Source organism: Amia ocellicauda, chromosome 15 (genome assembly GCF_036373705.1).
Source record: "Amia ocellicauda isolate fAmiCal2 chromosome 15, fAmiCal2.hap1, whole genome shotgun sequence".
Classification (NCBI taxonomy): Eukaryota; Metazoa; Chordata; class Actinopteri; order Amiiformes; family Amiidae; genus Amia; species Amia ocellicauda.
This window is the reverse complement of record NC_089864.1, coordinates 5991932-6019588: the sequence shown is the minus strand read 5'-3', so window position 1 is coordinate 6019588 and position 27657 is coordinate 5991932. Positions and strand designations below refer to the sequence as shown.

The 27657-nt window shown below is 41.2% G+C and overlaps 1 protein-coding gene across 1 annotated transcript; it reads left to right on the top strand.

Annotated features, from left to right (window-relative positions):
* Nucleotides 1-634: 634 nt before the first annotated feature.
* On the top strand, nucleotides 635-26091 carry lamb1a (laminin, beta 1a). The gene is made up of 33 exons (XM_066724242.1): nucleotides 635-860; nucleotides 1752-1924; nucleotides 3380-3518; nucleotides 4715-4788; nucleotides 5389-5577; nucleotides 5879-5942; nucleotides 6171-6373; nucleotides 7334-7454; nucleotides 7965-8153; nucleotides 8592-8768; nucleotides 9022-9134; nucleotides 9488-9567; nucleotides 10089-10224; nucleotides 10311-10469; nucleotides 10664-10791; nucleotides 10887-11007; nucleotides 11095-11296; nucleotides 11934-12077; nucleotides 12327-12558; nucleotides 12682-12845; nucleotides 13269-13493; nucleotides 13992-14209; nucleotides 14752-14848; nucleotides 21341-21710; nucleotides 21926-22110; nucleotides 22356-22597; nucleotides 22868-23074; nucleotides 23421-23565; nucleotides 23848-24055; nucleotides 24445-24586; nucleotides 25198-25374; nucleotides 25503-25662; nucleotides 25877-26091. Exons 1-33 carry the CDS (start codon nucleotides 830-832, stop codon nucleotides 26011-26013), a joined length of 5352 nt encoding a protein of 1783 aa, XP_066580339.1. The 5' UTR covers nucleotides 635-829; the 3' UTR covers nucleotides 26014-26091.
* Nucleotides 26092-27657: the final 1566 nt, after the last annotated feature.

Here is a 27657-nt window from a genome sequence, read left to right as displayed (position 1 = left end):
CCAGATAGTTACATATTTTACCCAGAAATAAATCTATACTCACTATTTCTTCGTGGTCAATACCAGCAGAGAGTTCGTGCGGTTGCCAAACAGTGGTGGCAGTCTTTATATGTTTATTTGACTGTTGGGGTTCAGGGGCAGAAAGAACAGGCCAAGTTCTCACGGGTGATGATTTGTAGGTTTGCATACTTTCTCTTGCTCTGCATGCCATACACTGTTGAGGGGTTGGAGGGGCCGGACTAAAGATAACATTGCAGATTAAGAGTTTATATTCCAATTTTTCTTTATTTCTTTTTAATTTGTTTTGTAAATTCCCAGTTTTGCCAGATGTTGTGATGGCAGAAAACACAAAAAGATGAACAGTTCATTTCCCCGGGGCCCCTGGGGAGGTGTTACCTTGGTTCACTCTGTTGAAGACCTGGTCTTTGTTTAAGTACAGGCAGTGGGGGGGGGGGGGGGGTGCGAGTTTTTCTTTGGCTTTCTTGCAAAAGCCGATAACTAGATAACAGTGCATTCGCTGGCTCTTTACACCTACTGACTGCCCCCCCCCCCCCCCCCCATACTTGTTTTGTATTAGACTACTTTAGACGTCTTTAAGTTTCAAAGCATACATCCCATCTACAGTGGTGGTCGCCGCTCTGCGCATGCGCCCTGCGAGTGGGACAGTGAGCGGGGCGCAGTGGTTGCGGTGCGGGACGCGGTGCGCTGCGGGATTGGCACACAGGAGCTGCGCCGGAGTACAACTTTCCCATTGCCTTATACCTGCTGAAGAGGAGGAGAGACGGGAGAGAAGGAGTACAAGCTCTGTGTTTTGGTTTTTAACAGGAAAATGCTGATATTTCAAGTTGCAGCACTTTTAGGTAAGATATAACTACACTCTCCCAATTTCCAGAAAAGACGCGTCTTATTGGGGCAGCAGAGCAAATCTCCAAACCTAGCGATTCAGCATAAGGATTTGCGCTTTCTGTTTGTTTTAATGTTACAGTACTTTTTTACATCGCCTGTACATTCATTACATTGTAAAACATCTGTTGTTTAACTCAAACAGGAAAAGTGTCTACATTAACCAGTTTTATATCAATACTAGATGTTACATTTGAATAAACGATGTGTTTAGCCTTATGGAAAAAGTGCAGTTAAATACACTATAAGTATACTCTTGTAGGCTACTCAGAATTTAAAGTATACTTAAGTACACTTACATTGTACTTTACTGTACTTCTTTATAGGGAATAACTATAGAAAAAGTCATACTAATTAGTGTACCTCGAATAATTACAATGATATCAGGAACGTGCTGTTGTTTACCCAACAAAAGGTTGTATTATTAGTGTTATTACTACTGTTCTTATGCTATAATGTAATTATAAGTCAATTTGTGTCAATCTACTGGTGAGATTTGGTTAACGAATTAGCCTGCTCGATTTACCAGATTCAACTTTAATTTCACGTTTTTAGAAATACATATTTTATAATGGCTACATATGAAAACTGGAGATACACAGGACATCTTGATCTTGTTAAATAATCCCTGGTGTTCAAAGGAAATACTTGCATGTGATATCAATTAAGCCACAGCCACAGAAAGCAGGAAAAGGACTGGTATTTTTCATGCTGCAGAAATACATGAAAAGTGTTAACAAAAAAATATTTCCTATAACAAACATCTTATTATTATGTTACTTTTGCATTCCTTTTGGTTTTCACCTTTTCTTTTCTGGGCAAACCTTCTGTCTTGCTGGTCTCTATAGCTGCATGGGCGACTGTGCCAGCCCAGGTACCCGAGTGGAGCGATGTGTGCAGGGAGGGCAGCTGCTACCCTGCCACCGGAGACCTCCTGAAAGGCAGGGCTCACCAGCTCTCTGCCACCTCCACCTGCGGCCTTCAGGGCCCCGAGCCCTTCTGTATCGTCAGTCACTTGCAGGTACCCCAGCCCGACTTTCTGAAGCACACAGGGCTCAGTGACCTAAATGAGATTCACAAAGTGTTGGCCTTTGCAGACCGGACTGAAATCGGTAGCATTTAGTCTGTGGTGTACTTATGGAACAAAAGGCCGCTGTCTGTACTGTATTTGAAATTAATGAAAGACCAGAGAGATGTTTACATGCATTTTAATTTACCCCCTTTGATATTCCAGCATGTCAGATAAATATAAACAAGGAAATAAAGGAGAATAAATCAATAGAAATGGGCTTAAATCCAGGGGCAGATTAATCAAAATCAAATAAAAATAGGCTGTTGTTTTAATGTATATTTTGCTCACAGTCTGGTATGTTAAACTAGTTTGCCTTAATATCCTGTAGGAGGCTTTGTTCTACAACAGAGTGAACTTCGTTTACAATTGCCTTTTGTCTCCTGGGCTGGTATAATCATCCGGATGCGATCCAAAGCCCCCTCTGGGTTTTACTTTGTTTATTTATGTATTTATTTATTTTAAAGGGCTTCTTGAGAGACATTTTTGGTGGTTTTCTGTCTCTCTCTGTCTTGTAATGACTTTTGTTATTATTTGAATGGTTTGGAGACGCAGGGGGGAGATGAGATGGGAATGTTATTTCCCTGTGTGCCGTCTAGACGGTTTCCTGATAAGTTAATACAATCCACACAATTAAACAGCGTTTTTTTTGTGTGTTTAGCTCTTTAATTTATATAATTGGTTTTAGAGAGTATATTAAGTATTTATCCAAATTGAGTTCATGAACAATAGAAAATGACTCTCAATAATAGTCAATCAAAATTAAATGTGTATATAATACATACAGTGTGCTATACCCCCTTTAACTGCACTGTAAGTTAATCAGCAAAGACAGCCCACAGCCCTTGCTTATCAGTCTGTTCATAATAGAGCCTGTTGTTTAGCTTAATGCCAGGCCCTGCTAGACCTATAAAGACAGCCATTGAAATGTCTCAGGAGTGAAGGACAAAACCGATTCTGTTTGAAATTAGTGGGTGAGGGCCTTCATAGGGCTGAAAACATACTAACTAATAAAAAAATTCTAACATCTCATAAAGATTTAATGAAGCAAGAGTTATTTTATCCATATTTACTGAATTTATTACAAAATCATGTTTAAAGACCAAATCTGTGAAAGACTGGGGTTTGGGGGGTCCAAATCAAACCAGCTGTTGAACTGGACTGTTAGAATATTGTTACAGTTTAAATCAAAGTTTTTAACTCCAAAGGAACATTAAAACACTTTAGAGGTAGTACAACAACAACAACAACAACAACAACAACAACAACAACAACAACACAACTGCATGGCACATGCTAACTGGGCTAAAGGCTTTTCCGAATATCACCACAAATATTTTACACGCGCTGAGGGAGTTGTTTCAGATTTGCTTCATCACCTGAACTTTGTTCTCTGGTCCCCCCAAGGAAGAGAAGAAGTGCTTCCTGTGCGACTCCAGGGAGCTCTCTAAGGAGATCGTGAACCACACCACCAGCCACCGCGTCGAGAACGTGGTGACAACTTTTGGTCCCAACCGACTGAAGACCTGGTGGCAGTCCGAAAACGGTGGGTTCTCGTGGGAAAAAGAAGCAGCAGTTCTGCTGAATTGGTCTGATTTAAAGGTTAAATCCAGATCACTTTTCTGTGAGGGGCTGTTAGTTAACCCTTTAATCATTGAATGACTGAGGTGCACTTCAAAGTGAAAAGTAATGGCTAACCGATTTTAAACAGGACCTAAACTAGCCAGTTTAAAATGAACAGTTAAACTACAGATAATGATTACTTCGGAAGCTCTAAAAGAACATCTGTGTTCGCACACTGGTGGGGGGCGGGGGGGGCACCTGGTTATTAACACTCAAAAGTACTAAATACAGAGAGAAATCAAACGAGAGAGAAGGGAACTTGTCAGAGATCGCAGCTGGGAGGTTTTCATCCTTTTCGAATTGAGGAATTACCGAAAAAAAAAGTTTCCCATGAAGTGTTTTTAGAGTTAAAAAATAAAAAAAGTCGTGGGAATTTTAAGTAGGGGGGAGGAAGGTAGTGATTCATCATAAAGTATAGCTGCCAGCAAGTACTACAGATGGCTCCATTTATACACTGGGGCTTATTCCTAATATACATTTTTGGCAGCTGAAGTTATCTACTGACAGAGTTTCAGTGCAACCTTGTAGCAGTAGCCTCCCTTAATAACTTTGCCATTGCTCTGCTACGAACCAAGATAAAGGTAAAATCTGTTTCCAGTTCAACTTCTCTTGCAGATTCCATTGACAGGTTATATTTCCTTTAGTATTGCTTGTTTACATAACAAAGGAAGTGTTTTAATCCGCTGAAGTATTTCCAGATGAATATTTTCCTATAGATCCCAAATTCCAAACCACACACATTTTCGCTACGCTCTCGAGTACGATAACCTAAAATAACATTGTCCGTTTACCTTATCGCAGCATGACGTTTATCGCCTTTATTTTTTCCTTTGTGCATTCCAGACAAATGTGCAAATCTGTGCCACTCGGTTGAGAGAATAAATGTATGTCGTAAGAATCAGTCCTTCACAACCGATATGTCGCTTAGATGGAAACAGTTGAGATGCAGAGAAAGGGAATGTGTTTACACAGTTAACTCAACGTTAAGTTTACATTGCCCGTTTCTTTATACGCCAGTGAAGGTTTAGTTACAGAACTAACTGTCCCGGCTTATGTTTTCCTTGGCTGGGAAACCAGATGCACACAGATGTTTATTTTTTCTTCCCCAACTCCCTTTAGGTTTAGAAAATGTTACTGTGCAGCTGAATCTGGAGGCGGAATTCCATTTCACTCATCTCATTATGACGTTCAAGGTAACGGGGGCCTTTTGTCCGGAGGTTAATTAGCACACTTCCCCCGATGTGCCAGGCCAGCTGCTGCGGGGAGAGGGGAGGGGGTGGGGGGCTCCATTCTGTTATCTTATCCCCGGGATGCAGCCTTTAAACAATCTGCATTGCTCAGGTGGTCCAGTCTGGAAGAGCAAAATAAGCAGTACGACACCAGCAATAAAAATCACGTAGAAGCACTAGGGACAGACAGACATTGCGTTGGGTGTTTTTATAATTAAATCATTTCACTGTGAAAGTCATGCTAGGCTCTCCATTATTCAAGGCTGTGGTTAAAGCTTTTCTGATGATTGGCTGAGTATCTTTGAGTGAAAAGTAACATACTTTTACATTTATAATAATAATAATAATAATAATTATTATTATTATTATTATTATTATTATTATTATTATTATTATTATTATTATTATTTATTTATTTATTTCTTAGCAGAAGCCCTTATCCAGGGCATAACAAATCTGGCGTTGTTCTCTTTGTCTGTATAAAAGACCAGAATGACTACATTTGACTGTTGTTTTTTAAAGCATGTGTTGGTAAGTTGGCAATATTTTTCTTCTCCATGTCAGACATTTCGTCCAGCTGCAATGGTGATTGAGAGATCCTCAGACTTCGGGAACACCTGGCAGGTGTACCGCTATTTCGCTTACGACTGTGAGTCGGCTTTCCCAACGGTCTCTCGGGGGCCAATGAAGAAAGTTGATGATGTCATCTGTGACTCACGGTACTCGGACATCGAGCCGTCCACAGAGGGAGAGGTGTGTTTCCCCTCTCGGGTTTTAAATAGTATTATATAGTATAATATATTTTGATAATGAGTAAGATTTTCAAAAGTTGTGAAATAAGATGTTGGTCACAAAGTCAATTTAAAAATGGCTTGCATGGTCAATTGACCAGAATGAGGTTGCAGAAATTAGTTTGCAGTCAACCTCATGTTTTACGCCTTTTGAAAAATCTAGCTGTTTTCTGAAGATGATCAGTGTTATTATTTATTCAGTGCTTAAATGTCATCCCAACCTTTGCATTCAAACGAAGTAATGAAACACCCCTCTGTTGCAGGTTATCTTTCGTGTTTTGGACCCTGTCTTCAGAATCGAAGATCCTTACAGCCCCAGAATACAAAGTAATTCATTTTTTCTTTTTTCTGTTAAAAAAATAAATAATAAAAAAGATTTGCAGTGATCTACCACTGGACCACATGAAATCTTGAGGAAGAACTTTGGCTTGTTTTTTCACAACTTTAAAACAAAAATAATCCATAAGTATTGTTTTTTTTTTACTTGTATGTGAAAAGTTATATTCTGACCTTCCTCTCTGTCTGTTAAAAATGTGCACTTCCTCCCCCATTTAGACATGTTAAAGATCACCAACCTGAGGGTGAAGTTCACCAGACTGCACACGCTCGGGGACAATCTGCTGGACTCCAGGATGGAGATCAAGGAGAAGTACTACTATGCCATGTACGACATGGTGGTGCGTGGCAACTGCTTCTGCTATGGCCATGCCAGCGAGTGCGCCCCGGTCGACGGGATTGGGGAGGACGTGGAGGGCATGGTAAGTGGACCTGAGCCGGATATACACTGTGCTGTTTCACTCTGTGCTTGTAAACAATAGACTCCTATTCCAGTGTGTTTTGATACAGATGAGGATGTACAACCTGCAAAGCCATAGTAGTGGTAGAGACTGAAAAGCAAATATTCTGAAATATCTGTTACTCCACATGTCTGTCTGTGCAAACTCACTCAAAAGCATTAAGCCCCCGGCTCCTTGGACAGGCTTCTGAAACATGCAATGGCTCAGTATTTTAAATTTCCATCACTTGAAATACATATGGAGACAAGTCTGAAGTACATGCTGTTAAGAATATGTGCGACACAGAGCGAGAGTGGGACTGGAACCACAGATTACTGTTTAGTCTGCACCTTCTGTTGTTTACACTTTGCCTGCAGCGCCAGGTATCTCTAAGCATCTGTCACTTCTTCACATTTTATTGTATGAGATGAAGGGGGCAAAACAAAATTGTGTGTTTTATTGTCCCGACAATTAGAGAAACATGCCGAGCAGAGTCTGGGGGTATTTGCTGTGACTGGCCCTGAGTTTATTTTTTTTCTAAGATTGTAATCTGGTAATTGAAGCTGGGGAGGTTGTGCCGCAACAGAAATAATTATTATTATTTGAGTAAGATTGCAGAAAAAGTTTCTTCTTGTGAAGTCATAGACTATACAAACCTGGTTAAAAAAATCACATATATTTTTGTAACATTTGTTGTATTCGATCTTAGACAGACAATGGAAGAGATCTGGGTTGGAAAGGGCTTTTGGCATAATTTTAAAGTGAATGTGCCGTTTTATTTTTCTGTGTTTGAGTTTACTGGTATAAATCTGAAGGATTTTAGAATCAATCTAATTCTGGGCATTAGTAGTGTAAACACAACATACTCTATGTTGGGTGCAATCAACTTCGTGTGAAGGGTTGTCAAATATCTCTGTTTTTCCAATGTCTCTGTTTTCACAGGTGCATGGGCATTGTATGTGCAATCATAACACCAAAGGCTTGAACTGTGAAAAGTGCAAAGACTTCTACCATGACCTGCCTTGGAGACCTGCTGAGGGACGCAACACCAACGCTTGTAAAAGTATGTGTTTCATAAGAGTCTGCATTCATGCCTTAACTATTGTGACAAGAATAATAAAACAGAGCAGCTAAGGAGTACGCACGAGCATTTACAAGAGTGTTTCTAAAGTGTTTTAATTTTGGTTCATTTAATTAGACATTCACTTGCATCAGAAAGTATTGGTTCTTGACTGTGAAACTGTATACAAGTACTGAAATTTGCTAATTTAAGTCTTATGCTTGGTTGTATCTGTCATCCCTGCAAATGCTTAGTCAAGATATGTACAAGTTGCTGTGAACCTAAAACAACTGCTATATATATTTGCATATCACAGACTCATACAGTAAGATAAACACAGTATATATCTGTAATAAATGACTAATGCACTATACATGTATAAATATGTATTATAAATAGAAGAGTCTTGAAAGAAAGGATTCACGAGAAGAAGGACAAAGTGTAAGTGTGAAGCCGTGTTTGTGTATGCTTAGAGCTTCCCCCCTCACAGGAATATCACTTCCATCTCCTCAGAGTGCAACTGCCACCAGCATTCGGAGACGTGTCACTTTGACATGGCCGTGTACATGTCCACTGGGAACATCAGCGGGGGAGTGTGCGACAACTGCCAGCACAACACCATGGGACGCAACTGCGAACAGTGCAAACCGTTCTACTTCCAGCACCCAGAGAGAGACATCCGCGACCCCAGCATCTGCGAGCGTAAGTCCAGCGTATCCCCATGCGGAGATCGGGGAGATAACTGGCTTTCTTTGTGTCTCCCCCTTTGATGGCTGTCTTGACTTGGGTGCCTGGGTTCAAAAGGGCTTTGACAGAATAGGTAGCACCTGCACTTTCATGTTTTATCTCAGAGGAAAGTAGGGGGAGGGGGTTTCAAAGCACACCTAGCCCTCCACTGCAGTACAGACTTGCTTTTGACCTCTTTATCTCTTTCTATTTGCTTTGTATTTTACTGAGACTTATGAAGTCTTGTGTTTAAAACATTCGTGATGTTGGTCATTGGGTTTTGATGATCTCTTTCCATAAAGTCAGTATCATATTTGAATAATTTTGATGCTCCCAATCTGTAAAACAACAATGACACCTTTCTGGTCTCAGACTAACAAAGCCAGCCACTGTGCTTTCATTGTCTCTGGACAGAATGTAACTGCGACCCGGTTGGTTCCCTCAATGGTGGGATCTGTGACCGCATCACAGACTACTCCACGGGCCTCATCGCTGGGCAGTGCCGCTGCAAACCCAACGTCGAGGGCGAGCGCTGCGATCAGTGCAAACAGGGCTTCTACGGGCTGAGCGAGGACCCGCTGGGGTGTCAGCGTGAGTCCTCTTTTTTCACATGACGGATTCAGAATTTTGTAATGACACGTCCAATTGGTTATTTTCATAATTTAATTAGTTGACCAATTTCTCATTTAAATTTCCACACATGACTCCTTGGTCCGTGGTCCAGAGCTTCGCCCAGTGCTCCACACTGCTGGCCTATGTATACTAAATATAAACATGCACTGTAAAACTACTGGGAAGTTCCCACAGGGCAGCATGGTAAAAGTATGGCCTGTCGATCCCACAGCTTGCACGTGCAGTCCTCTGGGAACACTTCCAGGAGGAAGCCCCTGCAACGCAGACACAGGAAGCTGCTACTGCAAGCGTCTGGTGACAGGGCACAACTGTGACCAGTGTCTGGTAGGCAACCTTCAGTCTGTTTAGAAGATCTACAGACACACAGAGAGGACATTTGTTTCGCTTTCTTTTGTTACTCCCATTTAGATTTTGTATGGTAATTAGTAATCAATAATCAGTAGAGGAGTAATATTGGAAGTAACCTATATCTCTCAGGATAAGCAGAATATTTAGCACAAAAGTACTAGAACTGCAGTGTGAGAAGTAATTGCATGTCAGTAACGATAAATGTATAAATGTACACCAAAAACATTGCGTAGATTCTGAGAATAAATATCTAGGGTGTGTGAAAGTAAAGGACTTTTTGGACAGAGGTGCTTTATTAAACCAAGTGCTGACAATTCTCTGTCCAACAGCCGCAGCACTGGGGACTGAGCAATGACATGGACGGGTGCCGATCATGCGACTGTGACCAGGGGGGTGCTGTCGATAACGAGTAAGAGCAAAGTTCAGCCTTCTCTGCAGAATATTTTTGTTCTTGAGCAGTTAAGTTTGAAGCCTCATGTGCTCTCCCCTAAGGAATAATGGGAATATTAAGAAGCCTTAAACAAAGTTTCTGTTAGTTACCAAATCCCATGAGTTAGAAAAGGAAGGAACCGTTTTTAGATTATTTCTGTCGGACTGAATATTTGAGCTGCTGCTGGAGTTTCTCTTTTGAGGTTATCCACATTATGCAGTACCAGTTTAAGTCTCTGTCTGTGGAGTAATTAATCTCACCAAAGACATGGTGAGTCATAAAACCATTAGCTATTCCTCAGCCTGTGTTTCATAAAATCCCTGGAAAGGTTCAAGAGATATAGATGCCGGCCGTGTCAACAGCAGCTGTACGGTGTCACAGTAGATCATGCTTAGAATGAATACCATTAATACTAATGAGCCGTAGGATGACATCAGTTACACAACATGATGTGGTAATTTGTGTTTCTGACAGTCTTTAACCACCCCCCCCCCCCACAGCTGTTCTGCAGAAACGGGGCAGTGCCAGTGTCGGGAGCACATGTTTGGGCGCCAGTGCAACCAGGTGGAGTCTGGCTTCTACGTCATGGCACTGGACCACTACACCTACGAGGCAGAGGAGGCTAAGTTTGGACCTGTGAGTTTATTCTCTCAATGTGGTGCACATTTTTCTCTCCAGTTCTGCAGCTGTGTATTTTCTAATAACGGATTTGGTGTCACTAGGGAGTGACTATCGTGCAGAGGCCGTATCCACAGGATCGGACTCCCACCTGGACCGGGATCGGGTTTGTGAATGTGCCCGAGAGGGCGTATCTGGAGTTCTACATCGACAACATCCCCCATTCGATGGAGTATGACATCCTGATCCGCTACGAGCCTCAGGTAGTCGAATACACTATCAGTCATGCTGAATATATGAACCAGGGAGAGGTTAAGGTTGAAGGAGGCTTCTTGGCCCATCTAAACTCATCGGAAGCTTATTGACACTCCACTTGTGTGTTGTGTAAATTCTGCTGTTCGGTTTCTGCTTTTTGAATTCCAATGTCAATGTTTCCTTCACACATCCCTCTCTTTAGTTACCTGAGCAGTGGGAGGAGGTTGTTGTGGCGGTGGTTCGTCCCGGCGATATTGCAACCGGGAGCAGATGTGCCAACACAATGCCCGATGATGACAACCAGGTTATATCTCTCCCTCCCGGCTCCAGGTACTTTCTATAGATGGCATTAACTCACACATTTGCAGTTTGACTTACTTTGAGGTTCTCTCTCTGAGTAACATTTTTTCTCTTGTCTTCTTCAGATATGTCGTTCTTCCACGGCCCGTGTGCTTCGAGGAGGGCTTGAATTATACGGTCCGTCTGACCTTACCTCTTTACTCTGCTCTGACGGACGTCCAGTCTCCATACACACTGATTGATTCGGTGAGTTGACTGTCTATGGAAAGAGCAAATACAATTTAGCACAACATGTACCACAGACATTCATTAACTATCTTTTTTATCTGTCAGATTGTGCTCATGCCGCACTGCAAGAACCTGGACATTTTCACCGGTCCTTCGGGAGGACAGGTCACCACCAACAGTGCCTGGGAGACGTTCCAGCGGTACCGGTGTTTGGAGAACAGCCAGAGCGTGGTGAAGACCCCCATGACGGACATCTGCAGAAACTACATCTTCAGCATTTCTGCACTGCTACACCAGGGAGCACTGAGTACGAACCTCACGTCACTTTCTCAGCATGTGTTTGTGTGTGTGTGTAGTATTTAAGTTGCCTAAAAGTTTTTATTATCAATATCTAGAGGTTCTGATGTCACTTCCTGTTTCAAATGTGTGTTTAGAGTACAGCAGAGCTTTTCTTGAATGTTTAAGATAAAATCTTTATCTAAATCTATATCTAGTTTTTGAATGGCCTTTAGTAAACCTTTTGTTTATCCATTAACCATATTTAAGGTCTCTGTCTTCGATGCTGACGCTACTTTTGTCTTCTGCTTTTAAGTGTGTTTTTACGGTGCCTGAGGTTTCCATAGCTGCAGGTATTTTACTTGTTCCTGTATAACTCCCACTGTTTCACAAACCCACTTTGGTTCTTCCAAAGCCCCAAACCTCTGAGACATTGTTTTCTTGTAATAAACATATACACTTCTAGGGTTTAGCATTACTCTGTTATGTTCCTGGATTTTGATCTGCTGCCAAACAGCAAGTGAGCAATGAAGCAAGCCTGAACTTGCAGCCTGTGTCCTGCCAGCCAAGAATAGACTCTAAACTGCACCGAGCTTGTCATCCGTAAAGATGAGTCATTATAAAAATGATAATTAGTCCTTGAATAACCCGGCATCTTCTTTTTTCAGCTTGTCAGTGTGACCCCCAGGGATCCCTGAGCACGGTCTGTGACCCCATTGGAGGTCAGTGCCAGTGTCGCCCGAATGTGGTGGGCAGAAACTGTGACCAATGTGCTCCGGCTACCTACCTATTCGGACCAAGCGGCTGCAGAGGTGAGTTCAGTTGACTTGATGCGTGGGAGCAACTGGAGTCTTTTTTTTTGATTGGCAAAGGTTGGCTAATTCACAAAAAACAAAACCAATACTTTTGTAACAGATAGTGTTCTCTGTAATGCTTGGGTTGATGTTCTCTGCATTGTGTGGAAAGATACTGTGAAATAGAGATCCGACAACTGGGGTTGTGATGAGAACTATTGAGTTATTTCAGGAGGAATGAGGATTTGTCTTATTTCCTTTCTCCAGCCTGTGACTGCAACCCCCAGGGCTCTGTGAACGGTTTCTGTAACGTGGTGACAGGGCAGTGTCAGTGCATTCATGGGGCGTATGGCCGCCAGTGCGAGAAGTGTCTGCCTGGGTACTGGGGCTTTCCCAGCTGCCGCCCCTGTAGCTGCAATGGACACACGGACCACTGTGACCCGCAGACGGGAGAGTGTCTGGGCTGCAGGGACCACACCACAGGACGCAACTGCGAAAGGTAGCCTGCTGGCACTCAACTCATTCACTCATAGGACTCTTTGGGTGGTACTAGTGGAGTATTGTCTGGTATTGCGTCTCCTTTCAAGAGACAGGGTTGACCTCTGACCTCTCTCTCCCACAGATGTGACCAGGGTTACTACGGGGACCCTGTGCTCGGCACGGGTAATCACTGCCGGCCGTGTATGTGTCCGGATGGCCCAGGCAGCGGGCGCCAGTTCGCTGGGGGTTGTTACCAGAGCCACGACTCGCTGCACGTGATCTGTGTCTGCAACCCGGGGTATAAAGGTAACGCCATTCCCCGTGGAATAGTTAGTCCTGATAGTTTTTTCCTCAGGAGTTCTTGATTCTTCCTGTTTTATTAGGGGGAGGAAAGAGAAGGCTGTTTAAAGCCAGCAATCACACTTTGAGATTTCACCACCTTGAACTGTCGACACTGCAACATCAGTCACTACCCAATTAAAAAAAAAAAAAATTGGTGAGGGTTGGGGGTGTATTGAGTGATAAAAATGTTTTAAGAGTATTAAATTCTCTTCTGTTGATGAGTTTATTTAATTAACGTAAAGTGTGGACCATTAAGACAAACATCAACTCTCCATTCCTACAATCGATGCGTGTCAGTTTAGATTAGAAAACAGGTGGACTTCATATGGTGCAGCTTTTGTGTACTTGCTTTTGAGGAGCTAACGTGTGTGCGTGTTGTTTTCACAGGCGCCAGGTGCGAGGAGTGTGCTCCAGGCTACTACGGCAATCCCAACGAGGTTGGCGGAGAGTGCCAGCCGTGCCAGTGCCACGGCAACATCGACATGCTGGACCCCGGCTCCTGCGATCCCCACACGGGCACCTGTCTGAACTGCCTGTACCACACGGAGGGGGACAGCTGCCAGACCTGCAAACTGGGCTACTATGGCAATGCTTTGACTCAGAACTGTCGAAGTGAGAATTGACTTCCTTTCCCTACCCTCCCCTATCCCCCCCAACACTAACACAAATGTGACGGGTTGGTCCCCTTGTTTAAGTTAGTTTGTTAACCTTTGGCACACATATACCTGAGTGTCAGATGGCAGGTTTGTTTTCATTTGCCATCTGTCCAAATAGAAGACCAAGAAAAAAGATTTAGATTTGAGCTCCCTCTGGTTTATTGAATGGATACATGTTGAAAGAATATAAGAATATGATTCCCAGTTCCAAAACAGCAATGTGATGGTGTTTATTGGGCTGCCTGGCTGGTTTAACTGGGTATCCAGTATGGCGTCTGTCCCCCACATCTGAAATTAGCAGCTAAAGAGATCTTCTCCAGGGAAGAATTTTAAATATATTCAGGAAAACCACAGTTATTTATTCATTTTATCTTTCCTTATTTGATTGAGTGAGTGAGCAACACAGAGGAGTGCTTCTGTCCATATCTAAGCTTGATTTGTGCTCTTTTTTAAGAATGTGTGTGTAACTACCTGGGGACAGCAAACGACACCTGCCCTTCAGCCGGCGATTGCCACTGCGATTTGAATAACGGCCAGTGTCAGTGTCTGCCTAATGTGATTGGAAAGAACTGTGACCAGTGCGCGCCGGACACCTGGAATTTGGCTAGTGGGACGGGGTGCGAGTCCTGTGCCTGTCACGAAAGCCATTCGTTGGGATCATCTTGCAACGAGGTAAGGGGAACGCACTTAGGTACAACTTTGAAATGTGTGATTTTTTGGTAGGTTAACGTTTTGATTCAATCTAGGCTACAGTCATACAGCTGTTATTAGCTATTATTGATCATTGGTATGATGCCAGTTGTATGATAAATCTAACTATATGGCTTAATAAAGGTGGTGGAAACAACATATAGTTGCAAAAAGTCTAAATGGACAGGCCTCCTCCTTCAATCCCAGTTCAATATTGGATTTCAATTGTAAATATGTAAGGGTGTTATAAGAGATTGCTTGAACAGTACTACTGTTATAGCAGCACAGCATTGCCAGAAACTATCAGTACGAGTTCCTGTTTACAGATGTTATCGCTTTGTCTCTCCTCAAGCTTTTGCAATGATAAAATCACACACTTCTTCACACATTCACTGTATATTTGTAATTGTAATTTGGAGGCTTCCAAAACAAAAACGAAACAACAAAGATACAGACACAAGAAAATCTATCAGGAAAGCACTATACGAAGCGTGTCACTTATTTCCAAGAGTTGTATTTCGCAGCTGACGGGCCATTGCTCGTGCAGACCTGGCTTTGGAGGTAGGACCTGCGGGGATTGCAAGGAGCTCTACTGGGGAAACCCTGACGTTGAGTGCAAAGGTATTGTTGCATATCATTTCATAGGAAGTTTTGGTGTTTTGTTGTGTGTGTCAAAGAGAAAAATATCCAGCCTACTCTTAGAGCACAGTGATTCAATATGTTGTTCCCACTTGTTAAAAAAATACACCCTCAATTCCACATGCTGGAATGCTGGAAATATGTTAAGATAAATCCCTGCCAGGATTTGTAATGTAGGAAAGATTAGTTTTTACATATATTTTTTAGGATGTATCGCTTGGGATCAGAGCAAATTAAAACGTGTTATATATGGGATAGGTGTAAAATGATTGTACAAGGGTATAAAATACAGGAACTCTGTTTTTTTATGATTTTAAAGAGTCCATCAAATGCTATAGTGCTTTGCACCTCCCTTTGATTTAGGTTATTGTTCTTCTTGCTGTCATGATCATTTTTAGAACTATGTGGGTGGTATTACTGAACTAAGTGCTTCGAGAACAAAAACTAAAATCTTAATTTCCCACCTGTCCGTCAGCAAAGTCGCTTCAAAGGGTACACTGTGCTCTTAAGATGATGAGGGACCGATTTGTTTGCCATTCACTATATGATGTCATAGTCATTCTTTTGTGACTTCAGATTGATGATTTAAATAATCTTTGTATCTTATTATTCTGTTACAGTTTCAGCCACAAGAATATAAAAATAAAATGCTTTGAAGTTTCTATGAATTGTTGCTTTAGTCACAAGATGACTTCACAACATTGTTCTTCAAAGAAAGTTATTCTTCAGAACTAGGATATTTAATTCAATATTGAGAAGGCAATCATAACAGCAGTTTAATGTAATTAGTTCCAGTTTGATGTATTGGAATTAATAAACACTCAATGTAGTTTTAATCATTTTAAGAATCTACTGAACGAATACACATAGTTGTGCAACGTGGATCTGTTTGTAAAGTTAATGTAAAAAATGCAGGTTGTCTGGTTTTTGGTTGTGAGTTGCAGACCAGGTGGTTTTCTGTGATTTACATGGTGGGTTGTGACCAGATGTTCAGATATTAGCTGTGTCTGTGACTAACTTGTGCAAATCTGTCTGTACCTCACAATTTAGCATGATGTGACATTAAAGCTGTGCTTCGAGGCTGCCCGATTATATAGCAGTGGGCAATGTTTAAAATGACCTCAGCAGCAAAAAAGGAGCTCTTTGTTCCATACTAAGTACAGTAGATGGTCTGTATTTTGAATAGACTTTTATTAAATGTTTAAAAAAAGAGACTGCATTGAGATTTAAACATATTTGGACTCTGTAAGTCATTTTTATTGGATTTCCAGAACACAGGGGAATTTCACTCACGTGTTTACTTCCCCGGCTGTCTGCAGCATTTGTTTGAATTAACAAAACCACCAGTTAAAGATTCTGTAACATTTAACTCAAGAGATTACATTTGTACATTGAAAGTGACAACAATGAAATCAGTAATCAGTTTAATATATTTTCCCAACAAGTGTTACAAATATATTTTATTACAGTACTGTACAGTAATACATTAAAGATTAATCTTCAGAGAATAGCAAAAAGAACAATTTTGTTTAAATAGTGATAAAATCTCCCTGCTAATGTTTTTATAAAACAAGATAAGATAAATTGTTTAACTGCCATTAGAGAGGGTGAGTTTAGCAAATGAATGATCCAGGAATCAAATCCAGTCTGTTTTTGAACCGCCTTAGCTATAGGAGAATAAGTGCCCGTTTCTGTCCTGATTGGCTTTTAACACAATTTCTGTTTCTATTTCCGGATCCTTGTATCACTGCTGGTCTGGAAGAGGTCCTCTGGGTTGACATAGTCAATACCTTTCATGATTTTCAGTTTCAGGCCAACTTAAATCTGAAATGAGTCTGGCTGCACCCCCTTAAAAGCAATAACTGTCTTCTAGTGTGGTGATCATTCATAAACTTCCTTATTCTGATTGATGCATTAAAAACTGAATGTACATTTGTATTATATTGTCTAAACCTGTGTGCAGGTATATCAATGGTATACGTATATGTGGAAGCAATGGCATTTCTTTTTCTTACAAAGGCTCACAGAAAGCGGTTTCCCTCTTTTTCTCTCATTGTTAATTTAGCAGGGATAGTAGCCCTACATTTTTAAGAGGATTCCTCTTTCCTAGGAGTGGGGGAGATGGGTCTTTTGTTTCCAGAGAGGTTGACCCTGATATTTAGATAAGCTAGAAAGAGCAGGAAACTCAGTGTTTCTTTTAGGATTGAATTCCTTTCCATTCACTTCCATACGTTTGCTTATTAACTCTCAGCTTAAGCCTAAAAAATGTAGTTTATATTGAAGGCTTAGTTTTATAAATATGGTTTCCTTTTGTGTGTTATAGTGAGGTATTCAAACATGCACAGTATTGTGAGCTGGTATATGTTCTTTCATGCATTATATAGTGGTTAATGATTAATAAAGGAAATCAAAACACTTGTATTCTGAATGCTAAGTGAAGCAAAAGGGTTTAAAACTATTTATAGTGGATTACCAGTTATATTTATTTCTATTAATGGAATGTGTTTTATAAATGTCTGAAAGACTCTGGTGTATCAGATTCCTTTGGCATTTACATTCCAAACTAGATAAAAACTAAGTCTTTAAAGAGCTGCTACAATATTGGGTAATTTTCAATGATGTAATCCTTGCATTTTAAATCTGAAAGACATGTATGTAGTATGAATCTGCCTCAAATGTATCAATCACAACATCAGAAAATGTCTATTTGGGCATTTTTGTATTTAACAAATATGAGGTATTTTCCTGTGGTGTTTTTCCTTGACATTTTGATGTATACTCCCAGTTTCTTGCCATTTTATGTAATTTGTTGTCTAACGTCAGCATAGGCGTAATTTACTTGGGTGGGTATACGTACCCACTTTTTGAAGTGTGACGAATCTTTGCATCCCCCCAAAGACCCTTTTTGAAAGGGGGGGACATGTTATTTCTATGCTTAAACTAAGACCATGCAGAAGCTCACGTAACAACTGCCTCCGTGGTTTGCGTAGGGTGTTTACAACACAGACCAGCAGTTTCCTCCATTTGTGGGTGGAAAACTAAATAGATTGGAGAACTAATGCTAAAAATGAGGGGAATTAGTTTACATGATCTTTGAACTTTCTAAAGAGTTTGCATTACCATTTTAAGTGGCCTGCCCTCTAGTTATGGATGACATATACAGCTTCAGGACGACCAGTAAAGCATTGCTTCAGTACACACTAACATAGTACCTAGAAAGTTTTTTGAAGTCCTGTTAATATATCCAAGTCTAAGTAATATATTTCCTGTATTGCTCTATTTCATAAATGGGTGGGGGATGGGGTATTAGGAAAATATGGTCTCTTGCTATCTGGTGAAATCAAATCTTCTTCATGTTCGCTAGATATGTAAAGCCGTTCCTGGAATGAAAAACAGATGGGGCCCGGGACATTTTAGGAATTGTCAGACAGATGAAAATCTTCCGATCCTTTTGTTGAAGTTATATTCCCCCGTGCTTTAAGCCATAACAGATGCGGCCCTGCAAAGTGTGGCAAACAACCAAGAACACAGAGTAACCAAGCAACTCGCACAGTAATGGGAAAAGTGAACGTGGAAATGAAGGCTTTCCAAGTGTATCAAATGCTTTATTCTCTCACTTTATTTCCTGGGATTGATTGCCCACTCAAATCCAGATGTGATGAATGTTTGTCTCTGGTTTGTAACCTTCAAACACCTACTCTGTGTTCCTTTGCAGGGTTTTGACTGTATGTCTTCTCATTTAAAGGGAGATATCATTCCACAATGAGCTTTGTATATTTTTATCTCAGTAAAAGTGACTGGCTGTTCCGTGGGGTTAAGGGTTTAATGAGTTCCCTAAGAGTAATTTCAAAATGGATACTCAGGTCTCCATTTTTCTGAAATCTATGAAAATGCCATGACATGTTTGCTCACTATTTAACTATTCCTGAGCTAAATATCTACTGGACAGACACATACACATGTGTTGTTGGATTCCATGTTGCTGCTTTACATGATGTCTCGGCTGAAATACACAGAGGATGCAGTTCTCTGATATGGACAAGAGAAAAATCTCTCTAGCGTCTGTCCAGTGTCACAGATGCGTCTCTTCCCAGATCCCGAGTATATTTCTTATATGTCTCCCACGTCTGATATTCGGTTCTCTCTCTGTGCTTGTACCTTAATTAGTAGACCAGTATTGTGAATATTCACACGTCTGCACATTTCAAACCTGGTCCTGATAGTGCAGATTAATACATTGTATTTCAGGGGAATCGCCAAAGGTATTTACTTTGGGAAATTAAGACACCAGCTGTTGGGAAGAGGGTCTAGCAAATGGCCAGCCATTAATATATACATCTTGACACCTGGCAAAAGTAAGCATGCTGTTTACATGCCTGCACCAGTGTAAACAGAGCTGTGGCTTTAATCCTGCATTCATGGGAAGAGGGAGTCCGTCAAGTAAGGGAGTCAAATGTAAATGAAGCCATTTATGGGGAGTGGGGGACGACGGCTCGCTTCAATACAGCTACAGTGAGACTGAGCAGCAGGCCTGAACAGTCGCGGCTCAGCTATGCGATGCCTCGGCCCTGCCAGCACTCGTAGTGATTAAGGCGTGTTCAGTGTGGGGGTGTTTCACAAGAAACATGCAGCCATTCTCGGAAAAAGGACTTGTTGTAAAGTAAAAACCCAGGATGGCTTTGTTAAATAAATGCCTATGATCACTGACATTTTTAGATTTCATGACAAAATATGACTGATATTAGCTGCAGAATACATGTAGCTTTAGTTTTGTTTTCTGACAGGAAAGGCTCAACTGTACTTTTTACATAACATCTCAAGATAATCTGAATGAATTCTTGTTATTTTTTGTTTTATTTTCTTCTAATCTATGTGGTTCATTAAACCAAAAGTACAAATTCTGTCTTGTTTTTTGATTAGTAAACACAAAACTTAAACTCTTTTGTGTTTTGGACTAATCCTTCTCTTATTCTGTTGTCTCTTATAATTATTGAAATACAAAAACTTTTTTTTAATCCCAGTCACTCCTGCTGGGTAATTTTGTAATTAATTGTTCAAAGCAGAGAGCCCTAACCCTAACCCCTACTCGTGTTTGATAGCGTTTGCCTGTTGAAACTGGTATCCTGTAGTCACTTGGTAATTAGTGTGGCTTCATATTGCTGTGTGTAAAATAGCAGGAATGTGACAGCCCACTGGGTTTGTTTATAAAGACCCAGAACAATGATGGGAGCAACACTTTGTTCTTCTGTCTGAACCCCCCAAGAATGCGAGCGCAGACACACACAGCGTTTCAGCACAAGCTTTGAAGTTGGTCATTTCCTCTTGTTCAGGCTCCGCCCACCCATTCAGAAGCGTAACTTTTTACCCCGGGGTCAGGGTTTTTAAGTGGGCCTTTGTTGCGTTTTGGAGCCTTTTTGGTTACTTCAGAGATAGTCTTGTCAGTCATGCTCCAATGAAGCCCCACTGCCACAATCCTGGGCAAGTACATATACACAGCAGCGATCTTTAAGTCCTTGTGTTTAAGAAAGGAATACGGCCATTGTGAAGGACAATCGGTGCAGATCGAACATGTCTGTCTGACTTGTACAAATGGCTCCAAACTAAATGAATAAGAAATTGAATTGTGTGATTTATATTCTTGTGACTAGACAGAAAGGCAGCTGCTTTGAACCACTAAAGGTTTCCTCGCTATGATTTAAACAGAGTACTTTGAAAGAGTTCTCGGGCATTGGCTGCTAATAAAAATATATATATTTATTACTTCTCGAACTATATTTGAACCAAATTGTAGCTTCAGAAATTACGATTGGGTCCACAGGTCTTTCTAAGCAACAGTTTCTGTCTTTAAAGCTGTGGCACACATACTATTCTACCCAGGTATTGAATATTTACAACTGTACAACAATTTACAACGATGACATCATATTATTAAATGACCAGTCATACTACAAGACGCTGCAATAAATTAAAGAAACATTTACACAAACAAGTCTTCAGTGTATTTATACGTCAGTCTATCTGGTTCCTATTATTCACATCATATTGTATCTTAGTCTCTTTGTCTCTAACCAGTTCCTTACCAATCAGTATCTAGAACAGTTCTAGACTGACGCATTTTTTATGGATTGCCTTCTTCATCAGTCCAATTTCATTTCTGTATACCTGTATAATTTTAAGCTAAGATATATAGTTCAGCTTAGTCTTGATGTTAATGTGATATAGAATGTAAATATTTATCGTTTTTTAATGTAACAATACAAATGGTATTAGTACACCTTGATGTTTAACAGACAAACACTGTTAATGACCTAAAATATTCCTGTGATCTGACTACCATGAAAATAAGGAAATTAGAAGACTATAAAAGCTCTTCTTCACTCTTAGGAAAGCTAACCAACCCTAAACGGGAGGCACTATGTATTATTTCAGCCTTCCACATTTTCCACATTGTTCCCTTTCTTTGCTTCACTGCAGCCTGTGACTGTGAGCCCGACGGTATCCAGACGTTCCAGTGCAACTCCGCCACCGGACACTGCGTCTGCCGGGAAGGGGTGTCGGGTCCCCGGTGTGACAAGTGTGCCCGCGGCTTCTTCGGCGTCTTCCCCGACTGCACGCAGTGCCACGAGTGCTTCGAGGTGTGGGACACCGTCATCGGTGACCTCACCAACAAGACACACCGGCTAGTGCAGAAGGCCAACTCCATTAAAGCAAGCGGGATCATTGGGCCATACCAGGAGACCATCAAGGCGGTGGATCAAAGTGCCAACGCCATCAGAGACATCCTGACGCAAAACCCAGCAGCCCAGCCACTCAGTGAGATTCAAGACATGCTGGAAGAGGCGAAGTAAGTTCTTATAAATTGGTTTACAGAAGCCCATCTAATTTAAAAGGCTTTTCTGCTTGAATATCACCTTGCTAAAGGGGTGAATATGATATAAATCTACGCACTTATCTGTACTGTACGTACCACAGTGTAGATTACTGTTTGTTCGATCACGCACCTCTTGTAGTTGCCAAACAGTAAACCTCATATTCTGTTTTTTTTTCCTTTGTAAACAGAAAATTGATCTTGGAAATGACAGACAGAATGAACAGCACCGAGGAGGCGCTGGTAAATATAACAGCGGAAAACAACAACACAGCCTCGAAGATAGACACCCTACAGGAAGACGCTGAGAACCTGGAGCGATCGGTGAAGCGCCTGCTGGAACAGGTGGAATTCATCAAGAACTCAGACATTCGGGGTAGGTGCTGCCTGCGAGGAAGGGAGTAGAAATCACACACAGGGTCTTTCAGCTTTAGACTAAAACAAAAGGGAATGGAATGCAGAACAATTTCACTTTGTCGCTTAACAACTAGTTAAAACTAGTAAAAATCTATTGTTTCTTATTATTCTAATTGGTATTGGTTGCTGCAATTATTTATGCTGTCCAATTGCTCTTTAATTGATTCATTTAAGCTTTAATTGGTTCATTTTCCACATTTAAAGGGGCTTCAGACAGCATCAGCAAATACTTCCAGGAATCCATGGATGCCGAAACCAGGGTCAGTGTGTCCACTACTGACCCCAACAACACCGTGGAGCAATCGGCTGCCATTCGCCAGCAAGCGGAAGACATGATGAATGGAACCAAAACCAGCTTTGATGAGAACCAAGAAGAATACGCCAAGAAACTGGACGATCTCGCTGGGCAGCTGGAAACCCTGGACCTGTCGAATCTCAGTGAAAAGGTGAGCTATATCCACAGTAATTTTCTATTGTAAGTGTTTATTCTAATCATCTGCCACCAACAGTCTTAACGCAACACCTCAGGAACATGAAAACAAAATACATGTAGACTATCTTTTTATTTTGTGTTGCTCTTTCTCTCCCATAGCAATTTAACATCATTTCTGGATTAAAATATAAACCTGTGGGTTAAATAAATATAATTATGGAATCCATCCATCATCTATGGTGTGTTACTGCGCCTCTGACTCATGGGATATCCTCTCTCTCAGACATGTGGGAGCACAGCGGGCAGCTCCTCTTGTGCCGAGTCCCCGTGTGGGGGGCTGAGCTGCCTGGCCGAGGATGGGAGCAGGAGGTGTGGGGGCGAGGGCTGCGACGGCCTGGTCACGCTGGCACACAACGCCTGGCAGAAGACGCAGGACTTTGACAGCGAAATCCTCAGTGCTCTGGAAGAAGTGGACAAACTATCCAAAATGGTGGGTCCAGAGTGAATTCCCGACACGCCGCTCTTAAGTTTTAAACTAGCTAGATCAGGACACGTTCTGCCACTTTGGAATATTTGTCCATGATATAGATCTGTATTTTTTAATTCAAGGTGAAATTCTATAACTTACCTCGTTTGTAAGGTTGTGATGATTGTATCGTGTGCAAATGCATGCTCTTTAAAAACACCAGGAACTCAATTTATGTTTCTATGTGTTCTTGAGCTATCGTCCACATGCGCAAATTGCCATTGCGCTGTGAAGTTGTGAATTCATGTCCCCTTTTTCTTATGAAGAAAAACAGCAGTGCAATTTGTCACATAAACTGTTTCATCGCCAGGTGTCGGAGGCTAAAGTGAAAGCTGATGAGGCCAAGCTTAACGCCCAGGAGGTTCTCCTGAAAACCAACAAAACCAAAGAGAAAGTGGATCAAAGCAACGATGACCTGCGCAATCTCATCAAGCAAATTCGGGAGTTTTTAATGCGTGAGTGCTTTAGGACAGGGGCATTTGATTTCCCCTTGTAAAAAAAAATCTTGCCAAATTATTAAATCTAAACACAACCCACTTGTCATTACAAACACATACTCAGTTTTATAAAACAAAATGTCAAAAGCTTTTCGTCTTCTCACAAGAAACAAAACAAACACAGATTGCATCCAGTACTGGGTGACAAGAACAAGTGACACCGAGCAGGTGGGTCTTAGGTCGGAATGAAGCTGTTTTAGTGTTTGTTTCACAACTGTTGGGCCATTGTTCAACCTGCAGAGGATGGAGCCGATCTGGAGAGCATCGAGGCGGTGGCGAACGATGTGCTGGAGATGCAGATGCCCACCACCCCCGAGCAGCTGCAGAACTTGACCAATGAGATCCGAGAGCGCGTGGGCAGCCTGTCCGATGTCGAGGTCATCCTGGACCAGAGCGCAGCAGACATCCAGAGAGCCGAGTCGCTGCTGGACGAGGCCAGGAAGGCCAGGTTAGCAACTGGGTGGTGGTATTATTATTATTTATTTAGTAGCATTAGCTTTACACAGATTGGTGATACAATTATGCCTTAAAAATTAGTCAATTAGTCCAGTTCTTCAGGGGAGAAAACAGGACTATGTAAAAGAAATGCCAATTTTGCATTAGTTCTTTAAAACATGTAAATCTCAATAATAGGTCAGTAAACACCATGAAGTCCTAAAGTCAAGTGCTCTCCTCAAAAGCGCATTAAAAGCAGAAAGCTGGTCTTTGTTTGTTGCTGCACAATGCCCCCCTGACATATTTATCTCTTATTGTGGGAGTCACTGAAAGCTGGCAGATATTCCAGCCATTTTTGGCCCATATTGAGACATGACGCTGAATGCGCTGCTTGTGTTGCAGTAAGGAGGCCACCGATGTGAAGGATGCCGCAGACCGGGTGAAGGAAGCCCTGGAGGAGGCAGAGAGAGCCCAGACCGCAGCTGAGAAAGCCATCAAACAAGCCGATGTTGACATTCAAGGGACACGTGACCTCTTGACCTCGGTGAGTCGGGCTGTCTGGACTGCAAGGTGCTAATGTGGGAGGCGCAGTGGGCAGAGGATGCAAACAAAGAATGGGTTTGACTCAGAAGGGGTCGATTTCTTTATCATGAAACCCAGTTTTTCTGTGTGTAATGTCATGGTGAAAAACATGCATCGAAAAGAAAATCCATTTTAAAAACACAGCTTTGATGCATTCTCATTCAAAAGCTGTTGAATATTGTGTTACAGACAGGGTTGCTGTAGCGCATAAATCAAATGAAATGTGTATTCATGGAAATGCCAAGACTCAGCTCTGCAGCCGTTACATCATTAACATAAATAAAATACGGTATCTGTAAGACTTGAACAAACAAAATCCTTTCCGTTTGCATGCAGTTAGATTGTGTAGTTTCTTTTTTTGGTAAAATATTCAATATTGTTTGAGAAAATATTTCCCACATAAACATCTATGAAAAAAAAAATCATTATCAGATTATTTTAGTACTTCACAATTAATAGACCTGTTAGCCACTACCCGTTACAAATGTTAATATGCAAGTTATATTGATTCCAATTAGTATTTAACCCGGATGCTCTTTAACAGTTAATTAACAATTCTGCGTTCGGCTGTAGGTGGAGTCCGAGACGGCGGACTCCGAGCTCAGACTTAACAACGCCAGCCAGCGGTTATTCCAGCTGGAGAAGGACATCGAGGACCTCAAACAAAAAGCGCTGGACAACACGGCAACTGCCGAGAAGATAGAGAAGACCATCGATAAAGTGAAAGAAGAAGCCGAAGAAGCCAAAAAGGTTTGTTTGACCCCCATCACAAAAATGTAGTTAACGGTCTTGCTTAATCTTGTTCTCATTTTCATTGAGCTTGTGCTCCCTCTGTTGGGGACTTCTTCTAACTGAAACCTCATCTGTTCATTATTTAGGAACTAGACAATGAACTGAAGAATAAATACAGCCAGGTAGAAGACTTGATTGTCATGAAGTCTGCAGGAGTGGCGGGTGCCAGAGAGAGGGCAGAAATACTGCAGAAAGAAGCCAAAGACCTGCTGTCTCACGCCAGCAGCAAACTGCAGCTTCTGAAAGGTAAAATACCAGGACATCCTGGCTGGGGTGGAGGGGACAGCACTTGACCACAAAAGGATAGGACCTGGATTACCAATATATGATCGATCACTCAAAAAGATGATCGGGAAACTTATCTGAGACCTGGTTCGTAATATACCTACTGGATGTCGTCCATGTTTGCTCAGGAGAAACCGAATTTGGTTTGAGCTTTATTTTTTTCTCTCCCTTGCAGATTTAGAGAAATCTTACGAAGAAAACCAAAAAACATTAGAAGACAAAGCAAACCAGCTTGTGGACCTGGAGAAGGCGGTGCGAGACCTCCTGCAGGAGATCAGTCACAAGGTCACAGTCTACAGCACCTGTTTGTAAAACAGTCAATCCTGCCTCAGTTACACGCCTGTATTTACAAATATTATAACTGTACCCATAAAGTGCTTTTTTAACCAATTCCAACCAGATGAAGCCTCATTTGTAAACACTTGGCATTTTATATGAATAAGCTTATTGCTAAACAAAATGAAAGCTTTAACCATTTACCCTCACATTTCAACAACATAAAAAAAGTTAAGAGCAGCAGAGAATGCGTTAATGCTGTTATACTCAGTTCAAACTATTCTTTAGTCAAATATAATGAAAAAATACCACATTAATGAATACATCACATACCAACGAAGATTTCAGTTTAATATTGATCGTAAACTTATCAGTGTGAATGTCAATGCATTCCATTAGCAAAAGGGAATTGTTTACATATTATACATCATACATACACCTTATTAAAGCTGCTCTATTAAGAGGTCAGTGGGTGTAAATGTTTTGTACTTTTTTCCATTCTTATTGCATTTACATTGGTAAATTAGACTGCAAAAATGTGTTCCGTTTCAAAACTAAACATCAAAGGGGTTATATTTTACCTTAGTTTTGAAACTTATCACTTACAGGAATGCATTGAGTTACTATGTCTCCAAAGTAGACACAATATGATCATGACTAGTTTATCATCAAGGGCATTCAGAGAGGGAAATGAGAAGAAATATCAATATTCACATGATGGAATACCCTAATCAGCACAGGCAAGAAACACGAGGGGCAGATTTACAAAGAGGAAACCCAACGTAAAGAAGTCAGACTGAGTCTCAAAGCCAAGCACTCGGATCTTTGCTGTGGTTTTATTATTATTCTACATCAAACCCTGCTGAATCAGGAAACAGTAAAAATACATTGTTGAGATTGGTGTGGTTTATGGTGTGGAGAGATACAGACTGGAACTCTATTGAAAAGAGGAAAATGTGAAATACGTCTGCAGAGGGCACCAAATTATGAAGACTGGTCAAAAGAGCATTGGCCAAATACATGTTGCGGACACATGAGACAGTGATTGAAACGGTTCAGCTCTCGGGGTACAAGGATGTTTGAGAAGAAAAATGGGTGAATGTTTCAAAATGGAGTAACACCCCCAACCAAGGTGGAGGTCATTTTTAGATTTGGGATAATGTATTCACAGCTGACATGTTTGTGGTTATCTGATGAAACCGTAGTAGGGTTTGTAGAGCACAGACATAACGCACACAAAAAAACCCGTTCAGTTAGAGGTTACAGATGTTCATAGAAATGTTGCAGGAGAGCTTGGCGCTTTGGCATCTTTTGAGTTGTTGGTCAGGAATTTCCCCCGGTCAAAATGACACTTTACTGTGAACCCTGAAGTTGGAAGAGACTGTTAAAAGTGAATTCTCGCCTACTGTGCATCCAAGAAAAAAGATCACACTGAAGAAACTACTTCAGCATATTCACAAACACTCAAGGCACTTCCTTTGCCACTTCTTCTTGTATAAATACAATTCATCTCCATATTCTTTTGGATGCACAATACATGAGCAATACTGTGTCTTTCAACAGCTGTGTTGGGATTATATTTTAGAAAGTCAGAAAAACAGTAATACTGCTAAAATAACTACTTAATATAATTGAAAACTTGTTAAGCACAGACTACAAGAGAGATCAGACAGGCTATAT

What these genes read in the sequence shown, in the direction of transcription:
- lamb1a (XM_066724242.1), top strand. Translation starts at nt 830, where the DNA reads ATGCTGATATTTCAAGTTGCAGCACTTTTAG. An exon ending in TCTCTCCCTCCCGGCTCCAG is followed by an intron (nt 10,792 to 10,886) that starts GTACTTTCTATA and finishes TGTCTTCTTCAG; the next exon opens with ATATGTCGTTCTTCCACGGC. An exon ending in CATACACACTGATTGATTCG is followed by an intron (nt 11,008 to 11,094) that starts GTGAGTTGACTG and finishes TTTATCTGTCAG; the next exon opens with ATTGTGCTCATGCCGCACTG.